Genomic DNA, 12,005 nt, shown 5'->3' with positions numbered 1-12,005 from the left:
AATATCAAGCTTGTACCACCCACATTTTGTCCTTGGTGCAAATAACACTGAAACACTGTAAACCTGTAGTTTCTTACAAGTTTCACAGGAACAAAAGAGAGAAAGGTGCTCTAACCATCTTACCATTGAGAGATTGCCGAGAAGTCCAGGAGTTGGTAGAATCAGAGGAGATCTCCCTCCTGTTCCCAGGATGGCAGATATATCTGATGGCTTCATGGAGCTTCGATTTAGTGCAGTAACTGAAAGAGAGAGAGCCTTTTCCGAAAAGAAAAAGTATTTAAGGCCACTACGCCCTATCAAGGAGCTCTAAAGAAAATCTTATAACGGAGATCAATGTATTTATGGAATCCTGCTCCATCACACAAGAAACAGACAAACCAATCTGATGCAGAAGTAACTTGCTCCTGTCCATCTTCATTTTCCTTCCATCCAAACCCACAAATGTCAGTTGCAAGAGAAAAAACAAACCTTAGGCTCAACACCACTTAGAAATAAGGAGGTTAACTGTCAATAATAGAACTTGATAACCTACATATCCAGTTACATCAGTATTATAAAAAAAAAACTGTTAACCAAGTCTAGAGCGTACTCAAGCCCTAGTCTTCCAAGTAGAGCATGTATAAACGTACAAAGCGTATCTATCGCCATTTCAGTTCTTCCTCACATGCAGCAGCATTCCAGACAGAAGTCTGAAGCCAGATTGAACACAAGTGAGTAGACACACCAAATACGTGACGCACTTCCAGTTACTAAAGAGTCAATTGGTACGCTCACACCATGAGCATAAATAGCAATAAATCTCCAGTCACTTCTTCTTGGAAATGGGTCTCCAAACCCTTATTGCAAAAGGCAACCACAAGTCTGCTCTATCAAGCACTACATCTGCTCCAGATCAGTGCTTGATAGAGCATCAGTGCAGTGGCTAGTGTTCCCAGGAATATCTGACCCATGTTAAAAACAGTGACGCTGCTTTGCAAGATGATAAATGTCACATCCTATGACAACAGGGAGCTGTGTCACAACAGACCTTCATGCAGCTCAAAGACCACAGAATTTGCATCAAGACAGTAGCTGCTTTGGTCTCCTTATCAATCACGAGAATCCATTCCAAAAACATTGGTTGCATCAAGATAGTGACAGCGAAATCAGGAGATGTGTTAACAGTGGGACACTTAGTCTCAACATTTCGTTAGCAAATTTGGAGAGTAAAAGTGCCAGTAAAACCCTCAACAGCAGTTCTTGATATCAAGACAGCTTCAGTCAGCATCAAGATCATTGTTTCCTTTTGGACTTGAGGACTGCTAGAATCAGAGGTATCAAAGATGCCTAGAACAGCATATACAAACACAAAATAGAGAGCATGCCCAGGGTCTCCATCAGACTCCATCCAGTTTGGAAGCCAAAGATCAAATGCCTATGGCATGCTTTTTTTCAATTTTTTCAGTGCCTGAGGTAAATACAACTTTCTTGTTGATTAACAACTTGTGTTCATCTGCTTGAGGGTAGGAAGGCTCTACAGAGGGATCTGGACAGGTTGGATCGATGGGCTGAGGCCAACTGTATGAGGTTCAACAAGACTAGGTGCTGGGTCCTGCACTTGGGTCACCACAACCTCATGCAACGCTACAGGCCTGCGGAAGAGTGGCCAGAAAGCTGCCTGGTGGAAAAAGACCTGGGGGTGTTGGTCAACAGCTGACTGAATATGAGCCAGCAGTGTGCCCAGGTGGCCAAGAATGCCAATACCATCCTGGCTTGTATCAGAAATCCCATAGGACTAGGGAAGTGATTGTGCCCCTGTACTCGTCACTGATGAGGGTGGACCTCAAATGCTGTGTTCAGTTTTGGGCCCCTCACTACAAGAAAGACATTGAGGTTCTGGAGCGTGTCCAAAGAAGAGCAACAAAACTGGTGAAGGGTCTAGAGCACAAGTCTTATGAGAAGCGGCTGAGGGAACTGTAGCTGTTTAGCCTGGAAAAAGAAGGCTGAGGGGAGTCCTTATCACTCTACAACTACCGCAAAGGAGGTTGTAGCGAGGTGAGTGTCAGTCTCTTCTCCAAAGTAACAAGCCATAGGATAAAAGGAAACAGCCTCAAGTTGTGCCAGAGGAGATTTAGATAGGATATTAGGAAAAATTTCTTCACCAAAAGGGTGGTCAAGGCATTGGAACAGGCTGCCCAGGGAAGTGGTTGAGTCGCCATCCCTGGAGGTATTTAAAAGATGTGTAGAGGTGATGCTTAGGGATATGGTTTAGTGGTGGACTTGGCAGTGTTAGGCTCATGGTTGGACTTGATGATCTTACAGGTCTTTTTCAACCTAAACGATTCTATGATTCTTGGAATGTCCCCGGTCCTGAAGATCATCAATAGTGTATCTCATCAGATCTCCAACACTCTCAAACTATAAGGGTGCAAAGTCATTGCAAACAGGTACAAGGACCCTAGAGGGCTTCATATCAATAGGTAGATTGGGTTTTCCATGCATCAGTTTCACACAGATCAACAAAGCTGAAGAACCAAAGGTTTCTATCCCAAGGGCTATGTCCTTGTATTAGCACGTGCCTTGAATCACCACAGATAAATTTTCTCTAAACTCTTGAGATATGAAAGTCAGGCATAATGAAGATCCGAGACGAATCAATTTTCAATCTGTGAAACTAAAATTATGGCTACTAACATCAAAAGTCTGATTCTGCAGTTGCAGATCAAAGCATTTAAATTGTTAATGGGTCATCATTCTCCTCTCCTCCATGGTACCAGAAAACAACTGCTATAAACCCCCCTACTCATATGATATAATGCACTCAAGGGTTAGGAATTTACAGGGTGGCAGAAAAGAACTATGTTGAATAACCCTCAAATAAAGTTTCTAATACCCCCAAATCCACAATTAGGAGCAATTGACATCAAAGGATGCAAAAAACCCTTGTCCTCAGGAGAGGATATAATGGATGCACCTCATAAGAACGCTTTAAATTTCCACTGCAGGACTGGGACTGTACAATGGGAAAGGAAACAGGAGCGAAAATAATGAAGAATTGCATCGTTTTCGTTTGTTGCAGAATCTTACAGATAGTTAGAAAGAAAAGTAGCTTCGCCTACATAGCTGATGACACATGTGACTCCCAGAAAATCTGTATGATGCAGTGGCAGAGGTAAAACAGAAGAAAGCCAGGATGCCAAGGAGAAACGCAGAGTTGTAATGAAGAAGTGCAGAAGTCTTTGGATTAGATAGTGAAAGAACGTCAAATAGCAAACCTTTTGTAAGGACTGCCTGTTCACTCATAACGCTGTTTGAAAAAAGTTTATCACAAGTCACAGCCACACATGTGGGTAACTGTCAGCTGTCTTTAGGGAAGTTTGAAAGAAGAATCATTATTCAGAAAACAGAAAGTCTCCTTCTGAAGTCAGTTAAAAAATAGACAGTAAGTTTACAGAGAATATGCTGTCTAGTAACATCTCCTGGTGCAACATCTCTATGCTGACCAGCCATATAAATGAACAGAACTGCTCAGCATTAAACCTGCTCGATCAGTGTATTTTGCATCTGTGTGATCTCTACTTTCACCTGACATCAACTCTACGTTTTTGGAAGCAGCTGCTGCAAAAGCAAACCTCTTACTGAAATTCTGTACTGTTGAGCTTTCTGAAAATAGACAAAACAGAAACTTCATAGAGATAAAATGATGGCAAACTGTTAGATCAACATGCTAACCAAAATAAAGATCTTCACAGAAGACAGACAACAGTCAAGATGGTATGCACCTGTTCTAATTTGAAGATAAAAGTGGGAAAAAGAGCTACTTGATTTTGAAGTGCTCTCTGACCATCACAGCATGGCACATAATGCTTCTCTCTTAAAACAACTAACGCATCACCCATCTCCAAGCAGTCCTGAAAGAAGGATGTGGAGCAGCAGAAGATACAACCATCTCCTTGGACCTTGATGGAAAACACACTGGCTAGATGCTGACAAAGAAAGAGGAATCCCTTATATAAATGCCTGAATGATGAAAAAATAAAGACTACAGGAATAGACTGTGACAAAGACAAAGGAAGTAAGCCCTGGTGATGACATGGAAATAAGGAATAGGCATGTTTCTTTATTTCACCTACAACTAGTGAGGAAGGCTCTAAGAGGATTACAGATCTTTTCACAGTATGTCGAGTTGTCGTGGTTTAACCCGGCCAGCAGCTAAACACCACACAGCTGCTCGCTCACCCTCCCTCATCCCCGGGAGATGGGGAAGAGAATCAAAGAGGAACAAGGAAGGAGACTTGTGGGTTGAGATAAGAATAATTTTATGATGACGATAATAACGATAAAAATAACAACATCAACAATAATAATAGAATTTTTTGAAAATTACAATCATATATACAATATATATTATATACAAACAAGTGATGTACAGTGTAATTGCTCACCACTCCGTGACATATGCCTGGCCCAGCCCGGCAAGTGATCCTGAAACAGATAAGTCCCAACATTGCAATCCCAGATAAGTGAGAGGCCCAGAAAGAGAGCGAGAGAGATACAAAACTCTGAGAGACCAAGACGAGAGTCTGAGAAGAGACGGAGAATTCCAACTTCCCAGTCAACCCTCAACTAATACAGGGCACGATGCTGCATGATATAGAGTATTCTATTGGCCAATTTGGCCCTCAATCCTAAATCTAAATTTAAATCATAAGCTAGAAATTGTGGGTCCGTTGTTCCAGCTATGCTCCTCCCCAGCCTGTTGTGTTTCTGCACACTGGCCAAACATGGGAAAAGGTCCTTAAAGTCTCAGCACCAGCTATAAACATCAGTGCACTATCAACATTTTTCTCATAACAAATCCCATACTAAATCCAAAACACAAAACTATTCTAGCTGCTAAAAAGAAAAATTAACTCTGTCCCAGTTGAAACCAGGACACAACTCAACATTAAGAACAACTTGCACTTTCCCTACAAGAACTGTCAATGTCAATACACAAGTAGCTCGTGCTCAAGAAGGCGGCTGATGCAAACAGCATTTGTCTTTGCTGCTGGCCACCCAAACAGAAGCTGCTAGATATTAAACTAAACGAGAACAAGCAGGGGCTACAAAGAACTTGCCAGGAACCCTGAGAAGTCACAAAGAATCAGTCTCTCTGAAACTATTTTTGTGTAAGTGCCACTTTAGGAATAAAGCCCAACCCACTTCTAACTAGATTTGTCAGCTGATAGAGACACAGGGGTTGAAATTGGGAGGTTTTAGTGCAATCTGACCTCAGACACCGTGTGTGGTTCCACAGCCTTTCTGTGAGGTGCACCACCTAATTTCTTCTCCTGCTAGTGGACAGGGAAATTATTTACTGATGCAACCAATAAATATACCTGGCAGAAAGATCAGCAACAGAATTAACCTGCCACAAAAACAAGGATGGAAAAATACCTGAAGAGACACTACATGACAGACAATCTTGAAGAATTAAAAGCTACTTCAAATCCAAAAGAAGGTTGCGAAGAAGAAGGAAACACAACAAACTAGACTGCTGACTAGTAAGGCGAGAATCAGTTTCAACATGGTACTTGAAAGAAACTGAACGATACTGGACATACTCTTTGCCAAACGAAGAAAATGAAGCTCAAACACTCTCTAAAAACTGAAAGGCAAAAATCCATTTCCATTTGGCAACAGCATAATACATAACATATGAACATATATGTTGACTGCTACTAGGTGTTTTTTTTCGGTATTTATAGAATCATAGAATGGTTCGGGTTGGAAGGGACCTCAAAGATCATCTAGTTCCAACCCCCCTGCCATGGGCAGGGAAACCCTCCACTACACCAGGTTGCCCAAAGCCTCATCCAACCTGGCCTTGAACACTTCCAGGGATGGGGCATCCACAACTTCTCTGGGCAACCTGTTCCAGTGCCTCACCACCCTCAATGAAAAAAATTTCTTCCTTATATCCAATCTAAATCTCCCCTCCTTCAGTTTAAATCCATTGCCCCTTGTCCTGTCATCACACACCCTTGTCCAAAGCCCCTCTCCAGCTTATAAACGCATTTAATTTCAGAATCACCAAATAGTTGAGGTTGAAAGGAACTTCTGGAGATCATTTGCTCCGACCCCTCTGCCCAAAGCAGTGTCAACTAGAAAAGGTTATTCAGGACCTTGTCCAGTCAGCTTTGGTTATCTCCGAGGATGGGGACTTCACAGATCATCTGGGCAATCAGTTCTAGCATTCAATCACCCTTACAGTAAAAAAGTCTTTACTTACGTTTAAACAGAATTCCCTGTATATCCTTCTGTGCCTACTGCCTCTTGTCTTTTCACTGGGCACCACCAAGAAGAGCCTAGCTGTCTTTTTACTCCCTCCAATCAGGTATTTCTGCACATTAACAAGATCCCCCTCGAGCCTTCTCTTTCCCTGGCTAAACAATCCCAGTTCTTCTCAGTCTCTCCTCTTACATCAGATGCTTCCATTCCCTGATCAACTTTGCAGCCCTTCACTAGACCCACCACAGTACATCCACGTCTTTCTCGTTATGAATTGTTATCAATTATGAAGTCGAAGTGTATCATTCTTTTAACTAAATACTAAAGAAAGAAAGTAGCCTTACCTGGCTGGCGAAGCAATGAGTTAGGAGTTCGGGAAATCAACTGTCCTCTGGGTGTCATGTTCCCAATAGTGTCATCCAGGGATGTAAAAACTGATTAATAAATGAGTTAAGAAACACTCACCTAAACACACTTTCAGCTCTATTTAAAACAATTGTGAACACTTGGAAAGGAAAAACACTTTGCTGTAGCTCAAATATTATAAAGATTACACATCTTGTCTTTCAGACTAAAGCAGAAAGTCCCATTCATAAGCCTGAGTTAGGTCACAAAATATTTCACTACAAGCTTAAAAGTTCAGATGGCTAAAAGGGACACTGCAAAGCAAAATTCAGAAACCTGAGCACAACAGGTCTGAGACTCCTCACAACTGCTTAGACGAGCTGCCCGATGAGGAGCTGCTTTTTGGTACATAAACCATAACAATAAAATCTGAGACTGAACGCATCTAAAAAATGTTCTCTCTTGGTTTCAGGATGCAGATGACTTTAGACTGTTCCTCTACTTTGGCTCTTCCTGCTAGCAACTAGGTTCAGTGTTCTAGGTATTGTTTACTAAGAAGCAGTTGTGTAAAAGTTTCAGTATCTTACGTTATATCAGTGTCCAAGAACATCATGCTTCTTAGGAACAACAGAATCAGGGACAATATCCCAGTAGTCTGATTTTGCTTGCAATAAAAAGAAGGCTAAGCAAATGTACAGGATTCCTTTGCTTTCATAACCAGAAAAATACTGTTACACTAGCTGTCGAAGTACATGGGTTTTTCTTCTTATTGTAAATAAGCAGGGGAAGAAAATTCTGTGGAAATTTAAATCTATGTTTGTGCATTCCTCTTGTTAATACTGTAGATGGAAAGCGAAGATACACTGAGGAATCACAATACTCTGATAACACAATACATGCAAAAGAGCATAAAACAGAAAATTAAGACATAAGGAAGTGAAGAAAACTTCATTTTCTCAAAAACTCAGGAACAAAGTCAGCTGTGACTCACACAGTTCTCTGGGCTGACGTCAACCTGAGTTCATAAGCCCATGAAAAACTGTAAACCACCACGCTACACGAATGTGATGGCACAAGTTTAGGAGATACGCAATGCAACATTCCTGCAATCATATTTAACCCACAACCAAAACAATCAATCTAAATATAGTAAAGAATTGACTACACAAGTATTTCAACAATCCCTTACTTTCCCTTAAGTCTAGTGAATAATCTGTTCTGAGCCATCACTAAACTTTGATATTGTTTGAGACTACAATGGTGGGAAAAGGCGGGGAGAGAGAAAATTCCATTCAGAGGACATACTATTATGGGAAAAGGCAAGGAACTGCATCTTTTGGCTTGTGCTTAAGTTCTGTAAAGGCCAACTAATGTACTGTGTTGCTGAAAACGCCGTATTTTTCTAAATCAAACTCATCTAGATTTCCTAGTCACACTTTCAGTCAGTCATTAACATCCTTCCCTACTAGTTTGTAGATATTACAACCATAGTTTTGGTTTTGAACTTTTCTCCTTCTTAATGCACGAAAATACCACATAGGAAAGAAAATCAACTACAGAAGGGGAAAATAAGAGACAGTCCAATAGCAAAATTTTGACTACAGAATACCCCACAAATCAGATAACAACTTCACATTATATTTATACATTCCTCACTTTAAAAGGGTATAAAACAAAGACTAACTTGCTGTATGTTTGAAAACCATTCTCAACACACTCAAAATCAAAGCAGTGGTAAAAATGCACACACCTTGCGAACACAGCAAGCAATGATTAAAGAGAAGATATCTGTAGATTAGAAGATTATCTGTATCTTTACAGAAAAAGGATACTAGAAACTCTTTTCTGAGAACTTTGCTTCCGTACAGGTCTGGCCAACTCTGCATCATGGGGAGATGATATGCCTCCAAAATCATTCCTAGAAAATAGCAACATAGACATGAAGCAAGTGATTACAAGCAGAACATACAACACGATTTTTATTTTTTTTTCTGCTTAAGTAACTCCACAACTGGGAAACTTAAACATAGGCCACCTCTAACTCTGGTATCGATGTCCAGTTTTCTCTCCAGAACATCTAGCACAGCTCATCAGCTTGGGAAAATGAGGTTGAGAACTCACACTTTGTTCCTCATACACCACAACAGATATTTTCTTATTAAAAACAAACAAACAAACAAGCTAGTAAGAGATGCAACGGTATGAAATTCAATTTTGAATTGAAAAATTTCATTGTCAGAATGACGTTTTCCTTCAGATGCACAAAATCACCAGAGACTGAGAAAGTTCACGTGTCTTGCAGAAGGGGAAAAAATCGTTAACAACTACTAAAACCCAAGGGAGAAGCCACAGGTGGACCGCGAAGGCCACAGCTGTGACTATCTAACAGGCCTGTCTGCAGAGCACCCTGCAAAGCCCCGGCTCAACGACTCCTGCGTAAATAACCACTTCAGTTCAACCTATAAACATATTCCAGAAGAAATCAAAACAGATCTAAAGCTCCCGGTTGTCATAAAAGCCTTTGATACCCCTCAGAGACAGTTCCAGCCTTGCTGCGTTTTCCAGCCGCACCGCGAGCGCACCGCTCCCCGCTCCTCCGCGGCCGCCACACGGCGATGTGTCACATCACGTCACGTCACATCGCGTCACATCGCATCACACCCGCGGGGGCCCGCGCTGCCCCGCGGACACCCCACCGGCACCAGCCGCCCCCCTCGCGTCTCCCACCTCTCCATGGCGGCCTCCGGCCCGCCCGGCGCAGCCCGGGCTCAAGCGTTCCCGCCTCCGCCAGCGCCGGCCCGCGGCCCGGAAGGAGACAGGAGAACTTCCTGCGCCTGCGCCGCTCGGGACCCGGCGCTGCCGGAAGCCCGGTCTGGGCGGCCCCGGGTCCCGGGCAGCGAGCTCCGGCGTGAGCCGGGCCCCGAGGGACGGCGGCTGCGCCCGGCCTGGCCGCCTCTGCCCGGGCGGCAGCTGCCGCGGGGCAAAGGGCGCTCCGCTCCGCCAGTCCGCGGGCCGAGGGGCCCCGCGTTAAGTGACAAAGTCAAAAAAAAAAAAAAAAAATAGTTTAAATGTTTCTAATGCCGTTTCGGTTGTGTCATTCCAAAGAGGAGAACTCATCTGATGTGGAAAACGTTTTCTTATGCGTTCAGCTGAAGCAACCTGCCCGCCTGCCTTTTGCTGTTCACACCAGTTGGCGAACTTGTGCGTGTTTCTCTTTCCCGTTTCTACCAGTGTAACTCAGACTACTGGCACCAAGAGGTAAAGTCATCACCACCGTGCAGGATCACTCAGCCCTTATCTCCCTGGACAGACTAACAAAGTTACGGAACTACCTCTCCCTCCCCAAAAGGGATTTGGTGCTCTTTTTAACAGCTGGAAAATACTATGGCTACCCTGTCAGTTCAGGGTACCCTGTCAGGCTGTGCTACTGACAATAGTTCATTTAACTTGTGCTCTAGTACAAGGAAAACTGTCCAAACTGCGTTTGTAGCGAAGGCAGGCAAGTTCTGAAAAAACACTTGAAAGTACTCAGGTGTATTTATTTGGTTCTATAAAGGAGGTACTTGGAGCAAGTTAGGCATTTAAGTTCCTCATACAGAGAGATGCATCTGAAAACAGCTACAAAAGGCAGCAGAACTGCAAGACGTCATCTAAAGTCCGTGACTTGCTTAAGATGCTGATAAAACGCTGTGGCCCCCAACCTCGGTGGCTCACTGAAGCTGCTGGAAAGCCTAACCTCAGAAGGCTTCACAAGAAGAAGAAAGCTGAGAAGGCTGATGAAGATGGGGTATGCGAGAACACAAGCCAGCAGAAGACCCTTAGAGAGTAGATCAGTCACCCAGGAAATGTGGTTTTGGATTTAAAAAAAAAAATAAAGTCAGTTTTTTACGTGATAGGACATCATGAACGCTTAAGTGAAGGCAACAACTTCCATTACAGCAGAAAACTAAAAGAACGTTAAAGGAACTATTATATCCTAATTCAGTACTACATATTTAATAGACTTTACCTCTCAGCACATCCTCATGAAACTGTAGCATTGTTGTCTCTGTAGAGAGTAATGCACAAATTACTATCTGGTTCAATTCTTTGCCAACAGCTCAAGGTGTCAGGCTAGTCCTTTCTCAGGGCAGGAAAGTGTAAACAAATAAGAGATGTAATGACAGAGAAAACACTTCCTTTGTGTGCTGCCTCAAAATTATTGAAAGTAATGACAGATGAGAAGAAAGCAAAAGAAATAAAGCTGAAGAGAAATTAAGAGGACAATATACTGCTTTTGTTTTAAAACAAATTTAAAAAAAAAACCAAAACCCACACGGAAAATCCACACCAACAAACCTGTAAACGAAAAAGATTTAAGGCCCTTGAGAGAACTTGTCTTAGTATGTACAATAAACACAGGCTAGGGGAGCACCTGAGAGGCTTCAAGGTGCCTCCGGCAAGGGGGCAAGGAAGGGAACAGGGCAAATAATCTGAGGTGCATTTTCAGGCAGTATATTTTGACTATCATCCTACTTCATATTTATCCAACCGGAGGGAAAGAGGAGAAAAAAGAACTGGAACTCTCAGGCAAGCATCTTACACTTCCAAGCAGAAGGGAATGCAAATTTTTCAGTCAATTCTTACATATAATGTTCCTTTAGCATGATATAAAGGACTCAAATTTATAATTAAATATTATAAATCCATCTTAAGTTTCACATATTTGCATCAACGCTGATCTTAACTGCAGCCGTGTTTTCAGAATCTCATGAGGGGTAGTAACACTCCATGCTTGGAGGCAGGACAAGCAGAGACAACTCGGCACAACTAATACAGAAACACGGTGGGTTTATGGCCAACGCCTAAGATTGCTCTGCTCTCTACTAGCTTTCTGTGAAGTTAGTGGGGTTTACAGGATATACTCTGTTCAAAGATCAAGATATACTAGATTAAAATTAAGTAAACTAACTCAAAACTCCAGTTACCCTTTACAAAATGTGTTAATATTGACAGCTCACAAATCAAGTAAATTGCCCTAATGCATTGCTAAGCTGCATACATGACATCTGCATATACAAAATTGTTGTCTTAAATCAGAACTATCAAAAGCAAGGGCATGACAGAGTTCTTCGGCGATGTGTGACAGCAGCACAACTGCATTAAGTACAAAGAAAACCATGAAACCTGCCCTACACCTTGAATTTTTGTAAGAGAAGGAAGCAAGCTCACGCTTTAGCTCATCTTTTCTTAGTTGAAACACATTCCCCGAGTGTGTAACTTTTCACTCTTTAATGTTTAAATGTAAGGAAACTTTGTTTAAAAAACCAATCTCAATAATTTAACTCAAGTGTTTACGTGCTTGCTTAGTATTAAAACACCTGTGTTGACTCGCAAATTAATGTTTTCTGGAGGCCTTACCCTAAACA

At 42.2% G+C, this 12,005-nt stretch overlaps 1 protein-coding gene across 1 annotated transcript in view; it reads right to left on the bottom strand.

Annotated features, from left to right (window-relative positions):
- The window catches only part of NUP107 (nucleoporin 107), a 35,222-nt gene extending 25,853 nt beyond the window's left edge, over nucleotides 1-9,369 (bottom strand). Inside the window, exons 1-4 of the mRNA XM_086610848.1 lie at nucleotides 9,325-9,369; nucleotides 8,430-8,515; nucleotides 6,597-6,686; nucleotides 124-239 (exon numbers count right to left, since the gene is read on the bottom strand). Coding sequence (XP_086466974.1) covers nucleotides 124-239; nucleotides 6,597-6,686; nucleotides 8,430-8,515; nucleotides 9,325-9,332 — 300 coding nt within the window. The 5' untranslated portion in view covers nucleotides 9,333-9,369. The remainder of the gene's footprint in view (nucleotides 1-123; nucleotides 240-6,596; nucleotides 6,687-8,429; nucleotides 8,516-9,324) is intronic.
- Nucleotides 9,370-12,005: the final 2,636 nt, after the last annotated feature.

This window comes from Tauraco erythrolophus, chromosome 4, assembly GCF_009769465.1.
Source record: "Tauraco erythrolophus isolate bTauEry1 chromosome 4, bTauEry1.pri, whole genome shotgun sequence".
NCBI lineage: Eukaryota > Metazoa > Chordata > Aves > Musophagiformes > Musophagidae > Tauraco > Tauraco erythrolophus.
The sequence above is the reverse complement of the archived record's forward strand: the minus strand, read 5'-3'. Positions and strand labels throughout refer to the sequence as shown.